A 24,624-nucleotide genomic window follows, 5' to 3' on the forward strand; every position below is an offset into this window, starting at 1 on the left:
TGTTTAGAATCTTGCTCATCTTCCTTATAGCCCATTGGGACATCATCATGTCTTCAATTATATACATGTTACTAACATTTTGGCAGTTTCTCTACTAAATACTGAAAACTATATTGGAAAATCCATACACCGCACAGTTCTCAAGACAAGGAAAATGGAAGTACAACTTTTCCATTATACTGCCATAAAAACAATAACCATCGCATATTGTAATCCATGTTGTTATACTATGAGTCTTACCCCTTCACGCAAAATCACGTAGATGTGCGTGATGGGGTGTATGGAGAGGGCTCAGGAACTGAGCCCTCTTCATACATGGTGGATGCCAGTGGTATAATACAGCCAGCACCTTCCACTAACAGCAGCTGTTCGCAGGCACCACGGGCGCCATTATCTTTTCTCGATCGTGTAATAGATTGTAAAGTATTGCAGTGCATAGTGTGAGCAGTAAGACCTGCTAAGGTTCAAGGTCCCTAAGGGGTCTGAAAAAAAAAAAAAAAAAAAAAACACCTTTAAAAGTACAAAAAAACCCCCCCAAAAACATAAAAGTTCAAATCACCCACCTTTCCCTAGATCACATATAAAAATAAACAAGAGTAAACATAAACACTTTATGGATCACCGTGCTCAAAAATCCGAACAATTAAAATATAAAAATATTTATCCCGTATGGTGAACACTATAGAGGGAAAAAGAATCAAAATGGTCAAACAACTGTTTTTTCAACACTTTGATTTTTATATATATATATATATATATATATATATATATATATATATATATATATATATAAAATTGATCAAAATGACTATGAAAATTGTAGATTCACACTGAAGGCATCAAAACTATGAATTACCACATGTGGAATTATATACTTAACAAGAAAGTGTGAAACAACTGAAAATATGTCTTATATTCTAGGTTTTTCGAAGTAGCCACCTTTTGCTTTGTTTACTGCTTTGCACACTCTTGATGAGCTTCAAGAGGTAGTCACTGGAAATGGGCTTCCAACAGTCTTGAAGGAGTTCCCAGAGATGCTTAGCACTTGTTGGCCCTTTTGCCTTCACTCTGCGGTCCAGCTCACCCCAAACCATCACGATTGGAGTCATGTCTGGTGACGGTGGAGGCCAGGTCATCTGGTGTAGCACCCCATCACTCTCCTTCATGGTCAAATAACCCTTACACAGCCTGGAGGTTTGGGGTCATTGTCCTGTTGAAAAATAAATGATAGTCCAACTAAACGCAAACCGGATGGAATAGCACGCTGCTGCAAGATGCTGTGGTAGCCATGCTGGTTCAGTATGGTTTCAATTTTGAATAAATCCCCAACAGTGTCACCAGCAGAGCACCCCCACACCATCACACCTCCTCCTCCATGCGTCACGGTGGGAACCAGGCATGTAGAGTCCATCCATTCACCTTTTCTGCATCGCACAAAGACACGGTGGTTGGAACCAATGATCTCAAATTTGGACTCATCAGACCAAAGCACAGATTTCCGCTGGTCTAATGTCCATTCCTTGTGTTCTTTAGCCCAAACAAGTCTCTTCTGCTTGTTGCCTGTCCTTAGCAGTGGTTTTCTAGCAGCTATTTTACCATTAAGGCCTGCTGCACAAAGTCTCCTCTTACCAGTTGTTGTAGAGATGTGTCTGCTGCTAGAACTCTGTGTGGCATTGACCTGGTCTCTAATCTGAGCTGCTGTTAACCTGCGATTTCTGAGGCTGGTGACTCAGATGAACTTATCCTCCGCAGCAGAGGTGACTCTTGGTCTTCCTTTCCCGGGGCAGTCCTCATGTGAGCCAGTTTCTTTGTAGCGCTTGATGGTTTTTGCAACTGCACCTGGGGACACTTTCAAAGTTTTCCCAATTTTTCGGACTGACTGACCTTCATTTCCTAAAGTAATGATGGCCACTCGTTTTTCTTTACTTAGTTGCTTTTTTCTTGCCATAATACAAATTCTAACAGTCTATTCAGTAGGACTATCAGCTATGTATACACCTGACTTCTGCACAACACAACTGATGGTCCCAACCCCATTTATAAGGCAAGAAATTCCACTTATTAAACCTGACAGGGCACACCTGTGAAGTGAAAACCATTTCCGGTGACTACCTCTTGAAGCTCATCAAGAGAATGCCAAGAGTGTGCAAAGCAGTAATCAAAGCAAAAGGTGGCTACTTTGAATAACCTAGAATATAAAACATATTTTCAGTTGTTTCACACTTTTTTGTTAAGTATATAATTCCACATGTGCTAATTCATAGTTTTGAAAATACAGAAAACTCTTTGAATGAGAAGGTGTGTCCAAACTTTTGGTCTGTACTCTATATGTATATATACACAAATATATGTACAAATTTACAAGAAACTTGTGGGAATCCATTAAATGTATCTCATAAATGGAAAAACTGATAAGTCCTTCAATCTGCAACCAACACAAATAGAAGGGATAATAATATGGTTCAGATATTATTGGAAAATGGATGCGTGTAAAAGATAAAGAGAAGCTAATAGATATCCAATCTGAAACATGATGATTGGGGGATGGTATTGGGATCCTCCTGAATCACAGACATCAAATGTATGAATCAGTAAGACAGGAAGCTAATGGGTTTATGGGTCAGAGAGGAAACACAAAAGCAGAGGAAGGTCAAAGGGATAAGACACTAAGTGGTAACAGGAGGTCCTACTAGCGCTCTGATTTGTTAAGTGTGTGTCAAGTAGACAAACCAAATAATATACAGTATATAGCAGCTTTAATTTTTATACATATTGATTTATACATATCCACTCCTCAACAATGAAACTGCAACACAGAGAAGGAAAGGTATTGTAATTATGGAAATCATGGGAACGATATAAACAAAATACTCAAAACATCTAGATTTATTCTGTATCGAGTACGAGTAAAATGTACAGAAATGCATACACTTAGGCCCCATTCACATCTGTGTTCGGGAAGTACAAGAACGGAATCTATACGTATTAAAAAGCAGTTAGCTAAGTAACCACATGGACCCCATAGACTATAATGGGATCCGTGTGGTTTCCGCAAAAAACATGTGGAGAGAAAAGTGTTGCTTAAATTTCCCATAATTCCCCAGAAGCTTCACTTGTCACATGATTCTCATTTACCTATAGTTGTAGGAATTGAATTTCTGGCTTTCTCTTAACAAGACCTTGTAAAGATTCAATACTTGCGCCCGACTTGAAGATGCCATTTCTTTTAAAGGTTCTGTCACAGAAATCCTTACATGAGATTAGAGAATTTTTTTTCTGTAAAAAAAAATAAAATAAATATGGACAACATTAAACTTCACCAGAAGTCCAAAAAACATTTGCAACCAAATTGCAGGTACAATACGTAGGTTACTACTAACAGTCATCCTTAACCACTTCATTACCGGGCCAATTTGTGGTCCAGGACCAGACACATTTTAGATTTATTTTGTATGTGTGGTTTTGAGGGCTATAACATTTTTCCTGTATGTCTCAGTCAACTAATTTTTGCGTCTTTTTTCGGGGACATTTAATAACACAAAGTGTCACTGAAAAACTTTATAAAATAGTTTTTCCTCTCTCCGTTATGGTAATTTTTATTTTGTATGGCGTTGTTGGGGGTGGGGCTATAACCTTTAATAATGGCGTTTTATTAGCGTATTATTATTTTTTTTTAATTATTTTATTTACATTTTTTTTTAAACTTTATTATATTTTTATTTTATTTTTTTCAGATTGTGTCCCCATAAGGTGATAAGAGACCTTTGGGGACATCTGATCACTTTTTTTTTTTTTGTATTGGAGGTTGATTTCCCCTGCAACTGAGGCTGGTACATTTAGCCTCAGTTGCAGGAGGAATACAGCCTCCTGTACGCTGTATACACCGCTGATCTGGGTTCTGTAGGACCCAGCAGCTCTTGCAAGACGCTGCTCCCGGTGGATCACGTGACCGCCGGGTCAGAGGGCGGCAAAATCATGGCGGCGCCAATAGCCGTTTATACAGCGCTCATTGAGCGCTGTATACACAGCGATCAAGATGGCAGGGAAGGGAATAAACCTTCCCTGCCATCTCTCTGGGAGCTCTGGCTGAAATTACAGCCGGCTCCCAGCTTCAGTAGCTGCACGATCTCCGTGCAGCTGCTGTGTTCTGACTGGACGTACCAATACGTCCTGTCAGAACTAGGAAACCACTATCTGGACGTTTATAGTCTATGGGCGGTCCGGAAGTGGTTAAAGGGGTTGGCCACTTTCAGACCAATATTGACAATTAAATGTACAATAAAAAGATATACTTTTTTATACTCCAATATACTTTCTGTATCAATTCCTCACGGTTTACTAGATCTCTGCTTGCTGCCATTCATTGTTACTTCTAGAGGATAAAACTCTGACCATGGTCATGTGATTTACGGTCCCTGGTCATGTGATGAGTACACAGGTGCCGCTCGTTACAGTCACAGCACAATAATCAGACATCTGCCTGATAATCAGCTGTGCACCTGTGTGCTCATCACATGACCATGGACCGTAAATCACATGACCATGGTCAGAGTTTTATCCTCTAGAAGTAACAGAATGAATGGCAACAAGCAGAGATCTAGAAAACCATGAGGAATTGATACAGAAAGTATATTGGAAAATTGTATATCTTTTTATTGTACATTTAATTGTCAATATTGGTCTGAAGGTGGCCAACCCCTTTAACCTGTTCTTGCCGTGTTATAAGTTAGGACAGGTAGACCATAACAGTTAGTAGTAATCTGTGTGCAGAACCAGAAACTTGTCTATAATCGTGTAACAGCAGTCTTAAGAGCCATCCACATCAGAGTTTGATCACTCAATTAAAGGAATCCTATTATTGGATACCCAGGACGGAAGAATACACAGGGAGAGGGCGTTCCAGAAGAAGATAGAGGCGGCACTGGAGAGTTCTCTCGCAGCATTGGGGACACCTCTAGTGCTGTTTGAGTGCTTGGGACCGCCCCCAGTGCTGCGAGAGAACTCATTTACATACTAAAGAAAACTGGGATATCTACTGAACGGCAGTGCAGAGAAGACTTCTAATGGTAGGAGAAGAATAGCCTTTCTTAAAGCTATTCCTACGTGTTAGAAAAAAAAAGGGTATCCAATGATAGGATCCCTTTAATTGATCGGTTTTATGGATAGATAACTAATGCATATGTAAGAGGAGATTCTAGTTCTAACTGTATTCTTTTCAGAGATATCATTAGTTGGAAACAGTCAAGATTGTCATATATGTAGCTGTTCCTAATTGAGACACTGCTTTCAATTAATATCTCTGGTAATAATACAGGCAGAAGAGCGATCTTCGTGTCACATAAAGGATTTTTATCATTGTTCATGTGACACCATAACCACTGTTGATATTTCATAACTGTTTGAAGCATCCCTAAATATTACACAAGAGCCTGTCCCTCTCTACTCAAGAAGTGGTGTGCAGATCTCAGCTCACAATAGGAAAAAGAATAAAGATTTCACAGAAATGAGGAAAAATTCATTAATAACATATTACAAAATTAATGACACAAATGCTGCCAGAAAGTCAAGAGTAGCACAAAGGTTTAGGCATGCTTTAATGGCTGCATGGTGAACAGCATTGCTTGCTACATGGGAACTCACTTTAATACCCTTTCAATAACTTATGTTTACTTTGGTGACAGGGCTTTTGGTTTTTACAGAATCCCTGATCAATATGCCATATCTAATATGATCCATATCATGGATCCAATATCATCTTTTTTCCCTGATTGACTTATAATGGGTCTATTATATTTTACTGGATAAAGTCACGTAGCATGCTAAGGGGGAGTTCACACTACCGTCTGTGTCCGGCAGGTAGTGTCCGCTCAAAATCTGGCACGGACATTAGGAGAGGACACTAGCTGTGTCCGTGACACCTGTCATTTATTTAAATGGCGATCGGGTGCGTTGTTTTGCACTCCGTGCCCTTCCTTCACTGTCCGCATCTAAAGATGTCCGACTTTTCAAGCGGACAGAAAAACCCAACATGTCGGGTTTTTCTGTCCGCTTGAAAAGTCGGACATCTTTAGATGCGGACAGTGAAGGAAGGGCACGGAGTGCAAAACAACGCACCCGATCGCCCATTTAAATAAATGACAGGTGTCACGGACACAGCTAGTGTCCGCTCCTAATGTCCGTGCCAGATTTTGAGCGGACACTAGGAGCGGACACTACCTGTCGGACACAGACTGTAGTGTGAACGCTCCCTAAGCTATTATGACTGTCAAAGCAGAAGGCGTAGCACAAAAGAACACAAGCATGAGAAGAGTAAAAGAATGATTTATGGCAGATGGACTTCAATACAGTATATAGTTAATGTATCAGTCACACATGGGCCACTTTTGTTGATATACCCCATATATGCTCAAAGTAAATCCATTTTTCTGCAGGTAAAAATTAAATACCGTACTTTTCAAAATCACATTTGTTTTTTCCACTGGGACTGTAAAACATTGAGTTTGTTTTCCACTGCATTTCTAGTGACTAAAAATACTTTACTTCCTCAAGGTGTGGCCGGCTTAGGCCACACGTACAGAATTAGAGTGTAAAAAAAATGTTGAGAGAAAAAAACCAATGGAAAAAAGATGCAGCAAAAACACTCATATCCTTCACTGAATTTGTCATTTTTTGCTTCCCTGTAATAAAAGTCGATGGTGAAAACACAACGTTTCCACAGGTAAAATGAAAGGGGTTTTTACAGGCTACAAATATTATCCTATAAACATTCACTAATATCAGATCTGTGGGAGTCTGACCCCCATAACAGTCATCTATCAGTGGCAAAACTGAGTCACTGCAGCTTAGGTCCCATTCAATTGAATGTATGAATTGCAGTACCTGACCTGGCCACTGCAGAGAACAGCGCTGTCTATTTCCTTCTGTAGTCTCGGTTTATCAGCTGCTCAATGGGAGTGCTGGGTGTTGAATTCCTGCTAATTTATTATTTATGACCTATCCTAGTAGGACACCATCAATCAGAAAACAAGTCTGTGCATAGGGGAAAAACCCATTATAATATACAGTTTCTGGTGACTAAAATAAGTTATTGTACATTATATGACAATCTTTCAAGTTGCATTATAGCCCAGAGCTGGATTTGTAACACTCCTGGCACAGTGCTCAAATCTCTCCACCTTTTCACCCATAGTCTATGCTAGTTTATCAATGCATCTAATCCAGTTTCCTAAACGTCTTGATAACTTCTGCATTGAACCAGCTGGAGCCTTTATTAAGACTGGCACTGAAAATGTCAGTCTTAATAAATCTGCCCTATTGTCTCTACCGGCTTTGCTTTAGGCTCTGTTCACATCTGTGTTGGAGGCTCTGTTAGAGACACATGCTGTGCTATTTTTCCCAGGCCCATGATGGACTCCATTAGAGGTAGTGCGGTTCATCAGGTGCCATTGGTATATATTATGCCAGGGATTCGGCATTGTTGTTGTTTTCATAACTTTTTTTCCCCAAATCCATAGAACAGAAATAAGTGACACAAATGTGAACTGAGCCTAACCAGAACTATATTATAGTAATCTGTAATAAAACCTGTGCAGTACTGTAATAAGAGTAGTAACCAGTACAAGTAATCCCCCACTCACGCTGATGTGTCAGTGCACTCATTGTAATTGATACAGATACTCCTAGTACAGCATCTCAGGCAGGTTATGTGCTGGCATAATACACTTAGTAGACTGAAAAACTTTTCAAATTTAATTTTTATTTTATTGTATACACGGGGCAGCCTGGATGACATCTAGGTGCAGAGGGAGACCAACCTTCCTCCCTGGGCCCTGTATTCTCAGTCACACTGCAGGGGCCCCAATAACCAATCAGCTTGCTGCATCTTTCTGCTGCTGTGTGGGCACATATCCCCAGCTCATAAAGCTAAAAGGGTCCTAGTACAAGACAACAATCAGGCAGCAGACTACTGACAGGACCCCAGGACAGAAACCATCAGAGGCAAGGGCTAGGCAGCAGACTACTGACAGGGCCCCAGGACAGAAACAGTCAGAGGAAAAAGCCAGACAGCAGACTACAGACAGGACCCTGGGACAGAAACCATCAGAGGCAAAAGCCAGGCAGCAGACTACTGACAGGACACTGGGACAGAAACAGTCAGAAGCAAAAGCCAGGCAGCAGACTACTGACAGGACCCCAGGACAGAAACCATCAGAGGCAAGGGCTAGGCAGCAGACTACTGACAGGACACTGGGACAGAAACAGTCAGAAGCAAAAGCCAGGCAGCAGACTACTGACAGGACCTCAGGACAGAAACCATCAGAGGCAAGGGCTAGGCAGCAGACTACTGACAGGGCCCCAGGACAGAAACCATCAGAGGCAAGGGCTAGGCAGCAGACTACTGACAGGACACTGGGACAGAAACAGTCAGAAGCAAAAGCCAGGCAGCAGACTACTGACAGGACCCCAGGACAGAAACCATCAGAGGCAAGAGCTAGGCAGCAGACTACTGACAGGGCCCCAGGACAGAAACCATCACAGGCAAGGGCTAGGCAGCAGACTACTGACAGGACACTGGGACAGAAACAGTCAGAAGCAAAAGCCAGGCAGCAGACTACTGACAGGACCCCAGGACAGAAACCATCACAGGCAAGGGCTAGGCAGCAGACTACTGACAGGACACTGGGAAAGAAACAGTCAGAAGCAAAAGCCAGGCAGCAGACTACTGACAGGACCCCAGGACAGAAACAGTCAGAGGCAAGGGCTAGGCAGCAGACTACTGACAGAGCCCCAGGACAGAAACAGTCAGAAGCAAAAGCCAGGCAGCAGACTACTGACAGGACCCCAGGACAGAAACCATCACAGGCAAGGGCTAGGCAGCAAGAGACTACTGAAAACATGTGACATTGCAGGAACTTGCTAGTGAATTAATATTTGCATGTAGCTGTATAGTGGACGTCACAACCAATGTTTCTGGTCAGCGTTAGGCATCCCAGTCCAACCTGGCTACTATATGTAACATATACTCTGTAAAGCCATGTGGACATACCCGGGAACTGTGCAGCCAACCTCACTGATCAGCCAGAACTATGGGATTCCCGACTGTCTAAGACTGACTGCAGACCTCAGTACTAATAGTATGTAACCTTGTCACACACTGTCATTGTACTGCCGCGAAGTGTACTAGTGTGCGCACACAACACTCACACTGCTCCGGGAAGGTACAGCTACACCACAGTAGACTTAAGGACCTTTGATGATGTCATAACCACATGATCTGTCACGTGTGGGAGGCTCTGGCTGTTTTGCTGAAGGAGCGCTATGTGGCTTTCCCTTGTGCGGCTGTTTATGAATGACGATGTGACCATGGAATACAGTGCAGAGCTGTGTGTGTCTATAACATACATTGCAGTGCTGTGTGTGTCTCTCTGTATAGCATGCAGTGCAGAGCTGTGTATATCCTGTAGCATACAGTGTCATGTGTAGAGCAGACAGTTCTGAAGTGTTGGCTTGGTGAATGATGTACAGGCTAGCACCTCCCATATCTGTGACTGATCACATGACCATGACATCATGAAAGGTCCTGTAGCCCAGTAGGACGTGGCCTCATCTCTCCTCACAGACATGAGCCTCCCAGCACAGCTCCCGTGAGTGTGTAGCTTGTGCAGCTTACCCTGTGCCCGGCTCCCTCTGCAGATGTGTGGCCGGAGCTGGAGCAGACACTTAGCACGTCACAGTCTGTTTGTCAGAGGGATGACTAGAAATGGAGCACGTGACCATTTCATTCACATCACGGGGAGCGCGGGGTGATAGGTTGTCCTTATATTGCCCCAGGGAAACTGTTGTTATGTATTGAAGGAGCTGTACAGGATTAGAATAACGTGTCTGTTTCCATCCAGGAGTGCTGCCACGCCTGTCCATGGTTACTTCTGGTATTACAGCTCAGCTCCATTCACATGAATAGGGCTGAGCTACAACCTGCGGTGACCTCTAGAATAAGATGACATTAGTGTATTGTCAGCTGTAATGGACAGTCATGCAGGTCCAGAAAAGCAGAGTGAAGTGGAAATCATATAGGGTTTTCCATGAGATGTTGTTGCTTTGTTCCAGGGATCATGGTGGGCTCAACATTGGGACCCTCAGTGATCACTCAATAGTGCTATATTCTAATGACATACTGCCAATATCTATACCTGCGGCCAAGCTAAAAATAAAGCCCGCCTTTGTGGAAAGTGCATTACATGACCTTATTTTCACAATGTTATTCCATTGAGAGGTACAAGTCTATGTGTATTAGGGGGTGTTCACACTATCACAGCTGTCCACCCAGGGAGACTGGACAGTGTACAGCTTGCTGTAGGTCAGCTTAAAAACCCATTCATTTAAATGGGTTTTTAAAGGTGTCAGTGTCCGCCTGGAAATTATTATTATTTTTTTTTTGCACAGACACAAAGTTGTAAATGCAGGACTTTGTGTCTGTGCAAAAAAAGAACAGTTTCCAGGCGGACACCGGCCGTTACCTTTAAATATCCATTCAAATGAATGGGTTTTAAAGCTGACCTACGGCAAGCTGTCACCTGATGTTTCCCTGGGTTTAGGGCGGAAACCCCAGGGCAGACAGCAGCAGTAGTGTGAACGCCCCCATAGCAGAAAGAAAAGCATCAGCCAACATTAGCAGATTCCAGCTATGGGGGATACTCAGAGTAGATGTCAGCTATTTATGTTCTGTGGAATGGCGCATGTCAGTCAAGTTTTATTCACATCATTCCCATTTACTCTCTGTAGAATGGGGCACCCTATTCTTATTTATTCTCTGTAGAATGGGGCACCCTATTCCTATTTATTCTCCGTAGAATGGGGCACCCTATTCCTATTTCTTCTCTGTAGAATGGGGCACCTTATTCCTATTTATTCTCTGTATAAGGTGGTACCTGGTTCCTATTTATTCTCTGTAGAATGGGGCACCTTATTCCTATTTATTCTCTGTATAAGGTGGTACCTGGTTACTATTTATTCTCTGTAGAATGGGGCACCTTATTCCTATTTATTCTCTGTATAAGGTGGTACCTGGTTCCTATTTCTTCTCTGTAGAATGGGGCACCTTATTCCTATTTATTCTCTGTATAAGGTGGCACCTGGTTCCTATTTATTCTCTGTAGAATGATCAATTTTTTGGATAACTCCAAGAAGATCAGAGCAAATACGCATGTTGGAAGTTGTAATCCACAATGATTACCCCCGATTCAGATGTGTATTAGTTATGAAATAAATTATTTGACCGCTGTATTTACTGTACAGCATATTATTTTGCTATATATGGTTGTAGCAGCGCTGTGAAGAACTGTAATTTAAAGAGTATCTTTCACGACCTCAAACAAGTTCAGTTCTGTACATTATTTAATAGGTGCCGCTCCATTGATTCCAGCACAGTTGGAATTTTTCCTCTAGCCCCATTCATAAGCAATCAGTGCAGTTTTAGAGCTTCGTTTGCTATTTAGATTTTGTACTGTCAAGAGGGTGGTGAAAGGCCATAAGAGGGGTAGGCATTGTTCACCATGGGAGTGGGTGCCTAATTATATGGTGGGTTCAGAAGATGTCACTGACAATACTTACGTCAATGTCATAAGGTGGAACCAACTGTGATCATGTTTACCATCTGATGCATATCTGTTACATACATACAGTAGATATGTAACAGTTTGAGCAGTTGAAGAGCACGTTTCACCACCTCCACCAAGTTCACTTCTTTACGTCTTTCAATAGGTGTTGCTCCACTTATTCCAGTTGTAATTTTCTCTAGCCCCCACTGTTCAAGAACAATTAATGCTGTTAGTTTCAGCACCCAACGTGTTAATTAGGCTTTCTAGTGTCAGATGGGCGTGCCGAAATATCTGATTCAGCTCAGGATTGCTTACCAGACAGTAGAGTGCCTAATTAGCATATTGGGTGCTAAAACCAACACAACCATTAATATCGGCTGTGTGACGGCTGTAACAAGGACACGTTAAATTCAATGCATTGTGAATAGTGGCTATTTTTTAGACAGTCTATTTCCCTGGACCATCAAAAAAGTGGAACATATTCTATTTTTGTCCATTTTCAAGGATCCCTCCATGCACTGCAATGTATGAGGGATCTGTGAAAACGTGCACCCCTTGGGGGTGAAATGTCCATCTTCACTATTGGGCATGTGAATGTAGGCTTTAAGCACTGATTGCGAATCTAGAAAAAAAAAATCACAAATGAGCCAGAATCAGTGGAGCAAGGCCTATTGAAGGATAATAAGAGCTGTGGAGGTGATGAAAATAATTCTTTAGGCTAAGGCCCCACGTGGCGGAAACACAGATTTTTTTTGTTGCAGATTTTGCTGCAGTTTTTTGAGCCAAAGCCAAGAATGGCTACAAAAAGAATGGAAAATATAAAGGAAGTACCTTCTGATCAATCCACTCCTGGGTTTGGCTCAAAAAACTGTGGCAAAATCTATAATCAAAGCTGTGTTTTCGTTAACATGGGGCCTCAGCCCAAATTTCCAAAAAAATATTCAGCTTAATAATATTTTTATGGCCTAATACACAGGACAGTATTCTGTCAACTTCCAACTGTGTTTTCTTGTCATACGTTATATTTTCTTTATTGTGTTGTCTTTTATCTCATGTTTTCCCCATTTAAAAATACCACCAGATGAAAATAAAGCTGTATGCCCACAATAACATGTCTTTCTTCTCTGGTACATTTCAGGCGATACAATGGAGTTAGGAGATGCATCCTGAAAAGCATGACACATCCTCACTGGAGATGGTATTCTACAGTTAATAACAGTATGTCTGGTAAGCAATCTTTGGAATACACCATAAACTTGGTTTTTCTTTGAAACCTAGCATAAAATTGGTGTTGTTTATTTCTTGCACTAAACTTGTTTTAGCTCTTTTGTGATTGTGCCCTCTTAGGCTGAGTTCACACGGAGTTTTTTGATCAGGATTTTGAGGCCGAATTTGCCTCAAAATCCTGACCAAAAAGACGGCTCCCATTGAAATCAATGGGAGCTGGTCGTTTCTTTTTTTCGGGGAGTGGTTTCTTCCCCTCCCGGAAAAAAGAATGGACATGCTCTTTCTTCAGGCGGATACGCGAGGCTAGGCCACTCCCGACTAGGCCCATTCATTTGGGCCTAATCTGGATTGCAGTGCACCACTCCTGGCTACCAGAACCTGAGGCGGCCTCTACTTCAGATTACGGTCCAAAATACTCTGTCTGAACTTAGCCTTAGGGGTATAATATAATCAATTGAAAGGCACTCATTGACACCCTCTGACACTTTTGCATGGAGCCAGTGGACTGCTATGGTAGCTGAAGGCCTAGCAAGTGCCTAGGGCTGGCATAACTAAGTTCCCTTCAGTGTGAATTTACGCACTCCAGATTTGTCGCTAAGATATCTGCAACTGAAAATTGGTTATATCTATCAGAGCTGTATTTTTGTTTTCTTTGGCAATCATTTTAAATTCTACAAGCTTCATTCATTCAGATCAGTGGGACAGTCTTAGGGTGCGTTCACACGATGTAACGTGGAGCGTGATCTGGCACGTATACACGTGCCGGCAGATTACACGCTCAAAATGCTCCCATTCATTTCAATGGGAGTTAGGAGCGTATACGCTGCGTTATTTTACGCCCGTGATTTTGCGGCTGCTAACACCATTGAAATGAATGGGAGCATTTTGAGCGTGTAATCTGCCGGCACGTGTATACGTGCCAGATCACGCTCCACGTTACATCGTGTGAACGCACCCTCATGCAGCCAACCTGCTACATAGCAACAGAGCCTTAGACATGACCAAATAGGTGTTATCTTGTTTATTAACCGACAGACTGTAATGCATTGGAATACTGTAGTATTTTTTAACATAAAATTAGAAGAAATAAGTTAAGAAGTTGTTCACAATCGTAAAAAAGATTGGACAAAAGCAGGCAATGTCATACAATAGAAAAAGAACCAGTAACTACCTGTTAAACCAGTGCCGCTCTGGTTTTCCCCACCGTTGTTCCTTCACTTGCTTGCAGCAAGCACATTCCTGTCTATTAATGTGACCACTGCTGCAAAATACTGCTTTCACTTGTACACCTATTTCCTTAAAGGGGTTGTCCAGCAATTTGGGTGGAGGGTAGACCAGGTGTAATTTTAAAATAAAAATAAAACATTCTTTTGCATGCCTTGCCTCAGTCTCCGGAAGTCTTGTGCCCTGCATAACAGTTGAGGCCAATCACAATCTGACTTTAGCCTCGTAGCCTTGCATATTAAGTATGTTTCTTGCATACTGTATTCACATTCTGACTATCGTCTTGCATACTTTGTTCACAATCCCATTGTTCTCTCTTGTATACTTTGTTCACATTTACTCTAGCCTCTTCTATACTTTGTATGTTCACACTCTGACTATTATTATTATTATTATTATTATAATTTATTTATATAGCACCATTAATTCCATGGTGCTTTACATTTGAGGGTTTGCATACGGTACACAAAATATACAGGCAGATATAATACTAACAATAACCGACTGGCACAGTGGGGTAGAGGGCCCTGCCCACGAGGGCTTACAATCTATGAGGGAAGGGGGATAGAGACAGTAAATGAGGGTAGAGACTGTTCAGATGGTGGTTTAGTGACAGTAGTGTTATTGGAGGTTGTAGGCCTTCCTGAATAGGTGAGTCTTCAGGGTCTTCTTGAAGCCTGTGATTGTGGAGGTCAGTCTTATGTGTCTTAGTAAGAAGTTCTAGAGTATATGGATGTAAGAGAGAAATATTTGTGTATTTCATTGAGAGAAACTTACTAAGGTAAACGCAACAGAATTATGACTTAAAAGAGCACCTTTATCAACGTGTTTGCACATGAATTGCACATGTGCTGTGCCTTTCTTGGGCATAAAGTGTTTGCACCTATTTTCTATGTGAGAATTCCCTATACACCACTTAGTGATTTTTGGCGAGAAAAGTATGCGTGGCCACTTAGGCAAACATGTGTTTGCTAGGTTTATTATTTGTGATTTTTTTTTTAAAAAAAGGCGCAAAATCACTCCACTCTGGGAGTCACGTACAAGACAGTGCAGACTACAGGATACAATTGTAGAAGCATGAGACACACACAAAACTATGCAAAGTTAGCAAACTTAACATTTAAATTTTATAAGTCAAATTCGATTATGCTTGGTTCACACCTGTGCTGGGGATTCCGTTCCCCATTTCTGCTCTTTTTGGTGGAAAACACTTTTTTGGTTTCTGTTTTCCAAGTGGACCTCACAAATAGAAACCCGAACGCAAGTGTGAACCTTACGATACTTGTGTCAAATCCTGAAATGCATTGCCAACTCAAGTGCTTAATTGTATGGCTGCAGGCTGCATCAAGAATGCAGAGCAGAGGGTGCGGTGGACCTTGTCACACTCATTTTTTGAGATTTTTTGTTTGAATTTTGTGGGCAAACTTTGCTCTGAGACAGAAAAAACAGAGACGTTCTCTTCATTGGACAAGTTGAATGGATTATGAAGCCATCTTTGTGGATCCAGAGAAGTCATTTGTGTCTGCTTCTTTAAATACCATTCTATTCTGTGTCTGCGCCGATAAATAACCTACAAAGAGGTTGGTTTCATTGAATAAAATGGAAATGGAGGGATTAAAATAAGAAATCGATCAGTACTTACCCCCTGAATCCCCTGCTCTCTGCTGCACCTTACCAGCCTTTGTCAAGAGACACCAGACCAGAGCAGTAGAGACTGATCGCTGGGGGTTTCAGGAAGTATGTACCACTAGTTAGCTTTTCTACCTCTCTTCTGCCTTTGGCTGTTCTTTTGATTACCCCATCCAAGCATGCTGCCACACCGGTGGGGAGAGGGGAATTTATTAAGCATCGTAAAGGGATTCTACCATTCAAACACATTTTTTTTCTCGTTGGCATGTAGGAATAGCCTTAAGAAAGACTATTCTTCTACCACCTTTAGATGCCTTCTCTGTGCTGCTGTTCCGTAGAAATCCCGGTTTTCGTCTGTATGCAAATAGCCACAGGCCACAAGAAAATGGCCGCTTACTTACTGTTTAAGCGGCCATTTTTCTTGTGGCCGCGGGCATGCGCAGTCGGCTCTGCCTGAGGCCTACAAGTTTGACCGCCTGCGCCGGAAGAAGATGCGTGAAGAGGACGTTCCTGTAGAAAATGGAGGCGTCGCTGGAGAGTTCTCTCGCAGCATTGAGGACGCCCCAGTGCTGTTTGAGCCCTGGGGCCCGCCCCCAGTGCTGTGAGAGAAATCATTTGCATACAGACGAAAACCAGGATTTCTATCGAACGGCGGCATGGAGAAGGCATCTAAAGGTAGGAGAAGAATAGTCTTTCTTAAGGCTATTCCTACGGGTCAGCGAGAAAAAAAATGTGTTTTAATGCTAGAATCCCTTGAAGTGAATTTTCACCTAATTCTGCCCCTAAGTTTTACACTATGTGCGCACAATTTGAAGGCTTTTACACAAGGCTCCTCCTATGATTTTTATTTGAGAAAGTGGACGTGGTTTATCTGTAGTAACATTTTGTGGCGCATTTATGATTCGTGCCTTTTTCAAAAATATCATGGCCAGTGTGTTTAAAAAAAAAAAAGACCGACAGAAGTGAACCCACAATAAATTTTCAGATTTATTACACTCTTTATAGGAAAGTAAGCACAAGAAAATACTCTTCAGAAAACAAAATGCACATAGCTTAGAAGGGGCAAAACAAATGCTGATAATTTTCCTCCCCATTGTTTCTTTAGCTGCGGTTTAGGTCAGGGCTGCTTGTGATTTCACTTCAGTAAGTGACATGCTGATTGATTTTTTTAGGTATTTCTTGTTACTTGCTGCGCAGTAACAAGCAATACCTTGTGGCCAGTAATGAGGAATTATTAATGATCAGGGTTGCACTTACTGAAGTGAGCAGTGCTTCCATATAGACGAGCAACAATCATAGTAGTGAGTGTTCCTCCCCACGTTCCTTCAGCCGCTTAATGTGTTTATTGTTGATCAGTGTTCATCCTGGCCCGGATCACATTGTTTAATGCAGTATTAAAAATCAGAGATAAAAGATATTCTGAATGGGGTTATATGAGGTTTTATGTGAGCTCCATTCATGTGCTATTGCTCCAAAGACGTAAGCAAAAATGTCTATTTTGATCAAAAAACTGCTAGCAGAAAAACGAAAGCTAGCAGTCTCCATAGACCACCATTGTATGGAGGCAGATTTTGAGGCGAAATCTGCTATCAAAATCTGCCTCATTGCCCCATGTGAACTAGCCCTAAGGCCTCCTTGTGAATGGATGAACAGTGCACCTGGGTGACCAGAGCTCCATTCACTTCTATGGAACTACTGAGACTGTAATGCACCTGCAGCCCCATAGAAGTGAATGGTGTGCCGGTCACACAAGCGCACTGGCGCGGCATTCACAAGGAGGACTTAGGGGACGACTTATCACTGGGGAACTTGGCGATCTAACACTTACCACTTGTCCTGTGGATAGAAGTGAAGTGTCCATAACAGGACAACCACTTTAAGCTTCTCCTTCCTGGCCCCAGCTTATACTTCATAGTTACGGAAATTGCAGAGAACTGAACTGCTTATTTCTTCATGGAGGTGAATGGCATTATCACAGTAACTGTGAAAAGAACATGCTGATTAGATAAACTGTCTTTTATGAGTGCATTGACCGTAAATAGGGCTCCTTATTATTTAGCCTTAGTTTTACCATTAGTGGTGTTATCTTTAAGTGACTACCGTAATTATTCTGCAAATTACTTTCCATAAATGGACCAAATAGGTCCCAACTCATTGGAGAAGCAGATGATTAGATTCTCATGTCATTGTGTGACAGAGGTGAGGGAAATTGATCAGGTACCTTAAATTTTCTGTTCCATTGAACCAAAATAGTGTAGTGACATTGATTTCCAATCCGTGCCTCATTAGTGTTTGACACTGTTGTTAGCTGCTTAGTAACAGATTACTATGTGTCATTCATACGCCTTTCGAGACTAGTGCAAATTAATTGTTCCCTGTCAGAAGTTTGATGGCAAAGCAATAAAATGTGAGAATTATAGTTTAACTTGTTGTCATCATGCTAATGGAAATCTCAACAGTGAGTGAAGTTTGAAACAGGAACTTGGGACAGTCAACGTAATACAGCACAATTTGTAACCACGTAACATTAGTCCTGAACTTGTAAACATTAGGGCACAATGTCAATCTTCATAACCCTCCTCATAAATGACACAGTGCGCCGGGAGGTGAAATAAATGCCTGTTTCATAGCTACATTTATGCCAGATACAGTGGAATGGTTTAGATCAAAGAATGATTCATGTGTTAGAATAGCCCAGTCAATGTCCAGACTTAGGGGGTTGAATACTTTTGCACATCACACTTTTCATATTTTTATTTGATTAAAATTTTGAAAACCATGTCTCATTTTCCTTCATTGCTCTAGAATTGTGGCTCATTCTGATCCGTAAGTCTCTCCCATTTTTTAATAAATATCAATTCATGATTTATTTTTTGACACAATTAGGATACAGCATTAATGTCTGAATAGTGAGATTCCCAGCTCTGAGATCACCACCAGGAAATCCAAAAGTTTACCCTTTAGGACGAAGTCCCAGAAATGAGATCTCACCTACTAGATAATTTCAAATATATCTATGGATATGGCCTATAAATATTCCATTTAAAAGATTCTATCATTGGGAAACCCATTTTTCATTAACACCACGTTGGAATAGCCTTTAGGAAGGATATTCTTCTCCTACCTTTATTTTTCGGCTACGCACCGCTGTTTTGGAGAATTTTTGTTTTTCTTCTTTATTCAAAAAAGCCTTCAGAAAGCGTAAGGGGTTGTTTCTCTTGTGCTCAGAAAGCACAGGTGGCGTCCTCTGTGCTCAAAGAAAACGCTCATCCGAAGATCCAGCGCCACCTCTCTTTTTGTGCTGACACTTCTGAGCTGACTGAGCATGCGCGGGATTTGAATCCCGAACAGAGGCTCGACGGGTGAAATGGATCTTCAGAAAAGCGTCTTCTTTGAATAGAGGGGATGCCCTCTGTGTTTTCTGAAAACTCATTTGAATAAAGAAGAAAAACTAAAATTCTCCAAAACTGTGATGCGGAGCAGAAAAATAAAGCTAGGATAAGACTAGCCTTTCTAAGGTCTATTCCGACGTGGTGTTAGTTAAAAATGGGTGTCCCAGTGATAGAATCCCTTTAAATGTTTATATAGTACCTACTGATAACATGCATAGGGCGGGTTCACATCTGCGCCTGATCTCCACTTTCAGGTTTCCATCTTCTGCCTGAGAAACTGGACAGGAGAAAGAAACCGGCAGTCACTTTTTAAACCCATTCATTTAAATGAGTTTGCAAAGTGTCAGCTCGTGAGCGTCTTCTGGTCTCTGTGGCAAAACTTTTTTTTTTTTTTTAACCAGACACAAAGTCGTACATGCAGGACTTTGTATTCAGTTTAAAAAAACCCGGTTTCGCCGCAGAGACCACAAAACATTCACCGGCGCTCATGGGTGGATACTGTCTGCTGGGTTTTTGTCTCCTTTCGGTAGAAGACGGAAACCTGAAAGCGGAGACCGGGGCGCAGATGTGAACCCGCCCTTACAGGGGTCAATGTATTAGGACTGGTGTTTGGTATCAACTAAGCACGTCATTGGTTCAGACTCTGAAATCCATTGTAGCTAAGTGCTGGCCTAGATATCAACTTTTATTTATGGCGCTCAAACTCTGCCCATCTACCTACCCTAACTCTGCTCTCTTTTTAACAAAGTGTTGTGTGCCGCAAAGACATGATTTTTGAGGCAAAAATGTGAGGCTTCCAAAATTGCATGGATTTTTTGCACCAGAAAACTGTTGTAACTAATATTATATTTTCCCCATTATACCTGCATTATAATGTTGATGACAACAAATGTCTTTTTTCTTTGGTTAAAGGGGCTCTATCACTAGGAAAAGTCATTTTAACTAATCACACCTTTGCATAGCTTTTAGAAAGTATATTCCACACCTACCTATAGTATGTAGATTGCCTCAGTGGTTTCTGAATAAGTCTGTTTTTATTCATATGCTAATTAGACTGGTGCACGATAGATCGTGCACACCTTTCCCTGTTGATTCCTATGCACAGGATACTGATGATGATGATGACTCAGCTTCCTGCTTGCACACACAGATAGGAGATAATAGGAGAGAGGAGGCTGCTGGGAACTTCCTGAGCTGGCTGGAGGCTCATTAGCATATGAATAAAAACGGACTTATTCAGAGAACACTGAGGCAATCTATATACTAAAGGTACCGTATTTTTCGGACTATAAGACACACTTTTTTTCCCCCAAATTTGGGGGGAAAAGAAGGGTGCGTCTTATAGTCCGTATGTGGCGCCGCATCCGCTGTAATAGAGAAGCGGAAGCCGGCAAGTGATAGACGCCATTACAGGTGCCGGGGCCTGAGACATCGCTGCGCTCCTCTGCCCTGCATGAAGCCAGCAGCGGGAGGAGTGATGCTGCTATTCCGCTCCTCCGTCCCCCCGCCGCTGGCTTCATGCAGGGCAGGGCAGCGATGTCTCAGGCCCCGGCGTCTATCCCTCCCCGGCATCCGCCTCTCTAGTACAGCGGATGCCGGGTCAGTATCCGTGGCCCCTTCTCCCCCGGGGCCGGTCCCCACCGGCCCCGTACCTGTAAAGTTGCAGGCCGGCTCCTGCGCGACGATATCGCAGGAGCCGACCTGTTCGGGTGACAGCCGAGAGCCTAATGAGGCTCCCAGGCCTGTCACAGCTATATATTAGTATTGCGGCTGGGTCTATGACCAGCCGTAATACTAATAGACAGAATGTCCCATAGACGGCAATACAGTTGTATTGCCGTCTATGGGACTTGCAATCAAGTGACCAGGTTTGCAGGTTCATGCCCCGGGGGGGGGGAATAAAATAGTAAAAAAAAAAAAAAAAAAAAAAAGCTTTAAAAATATATAATAAAAATATGAAATAAATAAAAGTTCTAAATCACCTCCTGTCCCTAGAATATATATATAAAAGTAGAAAATCAAATATCATAAACCACCGGGTTTTTTTTTTTCAATAAAAGGTGATCTAAGAAATAGATATTCCCCAAAATGGTATAACTAAAAAGTACTTCTGGCCCCGCAAAAAAAAAAAACACTCGATGCGTCCCCGTACAGCTGCAGGGTCACCTGTCAATGTGGCCTTGCAGCTGTTGCAAAACTACAACTCCCATATATTAAATATTTTACCAGTTTTTGCTTCAAAATTTTTTTCCCCTATTTTCCTCCTCTAAAACCTAGGTGCGTCTTATAGTCCAGTGCGTCCGAAAAATACGGTAGGTGTGAAATAGCATTTCTAAAGCCTATGCAAGCATGTGATTACTTAAAAATGATTTTTCCCAGTGATAGAGCCCCTTTAAAGCAATTTTAATGGAAGTGACCATTACCACAGGATGTCAGTTGTCAGATCTGACTTGTATCGGTGATGGCACAGGTGCAGCTTCTGATCCAGCACCATCACTATTCTGTATATTTACAGCATGGTGCAGGAGGAACTTTTCGGACTGTTCTGTACACGTATAGCACACTGCTGGGAGGGGTATTTAATAATGAATAATGTGTATAACTTATGTCTCTCTAAAATACCTTTTGGTGTAAAATGCAAATGTGAACAATGCCTAATGTCGCTTTGCGAGGCACACACATGCTTTGATGTTCACTAAATCACTGAATGTGACCCACAATTCTTTCTCAAGAAAAGAATACTTGCCGTAAAAAGCAGATCATAAATCTCCTGATTTGATTTGAAGCAGTGGAAGACTAGGAAGGCTGAAGGTCAAGAAAATGATTAATTAGGTGGTTACAATCTCTCTTTAAACAAATTAAGGACTGCAGATATGCCAGGGGCGAGAAGCACGGCACAGAGGAGAATCTCATCAGCATATAAAACTGGTTAGATCATCAAAAAGAAATTGAAGCAGAACTTTTAATTACAGTGAATGGCTTCAGTCAAAAAACGGATGTTTAATTGTCACTAGCAAAGAATCCATGGAGGACATGAAACACACATAGTCCTTTGAGTCATGAGGAATCTTTTAACTAGTTTAGCGTGCTAAATAAAGTTTCTCTTTCCTGGAAACTTCTTGTTGTCGAGCTTACCCTAAGTTCACACCTGCATTCTAGTTTCCATTCTTCAGTTTCATTTTGACGATAATGAGGTCCGCCAGGTTTCCGACCAATTTCTACTTGAAAAATACGGAGAGAAAACTCCTGCATTTTTCAAGCGGAATGGGGGACGGAATCCCCAAACGGTGTACAAGTGCATATGTGAACCCAGCCTTAGAAAACCCACTTTCTTATAAAGTATTAGGGAACTTGGAGTTATTAGAGGGCGGGTTCTCTTATGTTGTGTTGTTCTATATAACACAAAAGTGTTAGGCATACCTGGTAAAACTTAGCTAAATTCGTCATGTCCTATGGGATTATGTAGAGGGTAAGGGTGAACAGAGCGTTATTTGAGGTGAGTAAGTGCAGAAGTGTTAGATTAGGAAACATGATAGACCTGCCTAAAAAGAAGTGTTTTTAGGATGTTCCTTGATACGGTGGAGGTTGGATGCTAATCTGATTGTGGAGTAGTGCATTCGAGAGAACTGGTGCAACTCAAGAAAGTCCTTGGAGACAGGAGTGGGTGGTTCTTATTATCAAAGGTCTTAGATCAGTGGCAGAATGGTAAACATGGGTAGGATACTTGACAGAGGTAAGGGAGAAGATATAGGAAGGTTCAGCACCATGTAGCTTTGTGGATGATGTTGATAAGTTTAAATTGTTTTCTATAGTGATCAGGCAACTATAACAATGGCACTTCTGGTGTCTTTGTAGCATTTGGACTGATAGAAGAGCCTGGATTCTGCATTCTGGATTGCTTGTAGAGGGGAGAGTTTAGTAAGGAGAAGACCAATTAGCATCAAGTTACAATAGCCAAATTAATAGTGAATCAAGAGGACAGTTGTGATTCTTCCATTGTAAAGAAAGTGAAGATTCTAGAGATGTTATGAGTGTTCAAGTGACTGAATATAGGGAGTAAGTCACTCCAAGACAGTGGGCATGCTGTCTCTGAGTCTGGGTAAGACCACATGGAAATGGGAAATGTAGTTTGTCCCAAATTCATTGCATGTAAATAGCAGTTATACAAGGAGCAGCAAGTAAAAAAAAATCCAAGCAAAAGGTGCACAAGGGAACTGAGTATCTAGCACTGCTGTGGATGTATTTACAGATAAATTTTGGATAATCTTGCCCCCTGTGGTAGTAAATATAAACATTTTGTCTGTTCCAGTGTCCGTCTGAGTGCTGCACCTCTTGAAACGCCGAACAAATAAAGTAACTGGACAGATCAAATGGTGTCAAGCAGTGATTTTTACTGTGAATACTATACACCCCCCTGCTTGTATATTTTGATGTCTTTTATTATTATTATTATTATTATTATTATTATTATTAGTAATAATAATAATAATAAAAATAATTTCTGTTCTAGTAGATATCTGACTAGTGCATTAGTAAGTACCAGAATGTACCAGTGTCAGAATTTTGTAGTGCTGCTTTTTGAGGGTGATAGAATTTATTGCTGAATATTTCCAATCAATTATCCAGTCCCATGTTATGTGTTTTCTATGTATCATTACTTTTATTAATAATAATAACATCTAAATGGATGAAAAGACGAGAATCAAATCAAACATCTGCAATTCTGATTAACAGAATAGATAAAACTGACAGAATGAAGATGAAAATTCTGTAATTTAACTGAGTTGTTATAGGATTCTGAATGTGTCAAAATGTAATGAAACACATCACATACAGTGAGGCTGCAAGTGAACAGTCTAAACTCTATTTGTCTAGGATTTCTATTGAAGTTAGGACTACACGACGAACAGCGTTATGCTGTCAGTATCACTTTGGCAACATCACAGCAATATGACATTGTGAAGCACTGCTGCACTGGTGGAGAAACTCACCACTGATAAGGTCTTGTTCCAATTGTTGCATAAACATGCGCTATGCTTCATTGTCATTACATAGGACCTGGGGCTTACTGGAAATTTGCAAATGGTAATAGACTTACCTACATATCACTAAGGTTATCGGGACTATATTCATACAAATGTGGTTAAAAGGTAACAACCCTTCCCCACTATATACACTGTAGATTTATGTTCACCAAAGGTGTCTGACCACGAAATTATCTGGTTTAGATGACCCCTTTGTAATACAGTATTAGGCTAAGGCCCTACTTAGCATGCCACAGCCAACAAACCCATCAGAAAAGACTGCAGTGTAAAACAAATCGTGTTTTTTTCCCGCAGGGTTATTCATAGAAAGTCCGCACAGGAAAACTCTGCCCTTATTTTAAAAACACCAGCGTTACGATAGGTATAATTGACATGCTGCAATTTTTGAAAATACAGCTTTTCCACGGCAGATTTTTTTCCGCAGTGTGTGGATGGGGGGGGGGGCGTTCTTCACAGCTTAGCATCATGGCTGGGTGGTAAGAAACGCCCCCTCTGACAGTACAGAGCTAT

The 24,624-nt window shown here is 41.5% G+C and overlaps 2 protein-coding genes across 3 annotated transcripts in view; one reads left to right on the top strand and one right to left on the bottom strand.

Annotated features, from left to right (window-relative positions):
- Positions 1–9,252, bottom strand: part of LYRM4 (LYR motif containing 4) — a 115,097-nt gene extending 105,845 nt beyond the window's left edge. The window contains exons 1-2 of one of the 2 annotated variants that reach the window (XM_075270782.1): positions 9,205–9,252; positions 3,136–3,276 (exon numbers count right to left, since the gene is read on the bottom strand). In XM_075270782.1, coding sequence (XP_075126883.1) covers positions 3,136–3,221 — 86 coding nt within the window. In that variant the 5' untranslated portion in view covers positions 3,222–3,276; positions 9,205–9,252. Of the gene's footprint in view, positions 1–3,135; positions 3,277–9,195 lie in introns of both variants that reach the window. The other variant, XM_075270783.1, reaches the window with a different exon arrangement.
- A 317-nt stretch (positions 9,253–9,569) lies between these two features.
- The window catches only part of FARS2 (phenylalanyl-tRNA synthetase 2, mitochondrial), a 233,213-nt gene continuing 218,158 nt past the window's right edge, over positions 9,570–24,624 (top strand). Inside the window, exons 1-2 of the mRNA XM_075270763.1 lie at positions 9,570–9,644; positions 12,736–12,824. Coding sequence (XP_075126864.1) covers positions 9,622–9,644; positions 12,736–12,824 — 112 coding nt within the window. The 5' untranslated portion in view covers positions 9,570–9,621. The remainder of the gene's footprint in view (positions 9,645–12,735; positions 12,825–24,624) is intronic.

The sequence above is a fragment of the Leptodactylus fuscus genome, chromosome 4 (assembly GCF_031893055.1).
Source record: "Leptodactylus fuscus isolate aLepFus1 chromosome 4, aLepFus1.hap2, whole genome shotgun sequence".
Lineage (NCBI taxonomy): Eukaryota > Metazoa > Chordata > Amphibia > Anura > Leptodactylidae > Leptodactylus > Leptodactylus fuscus.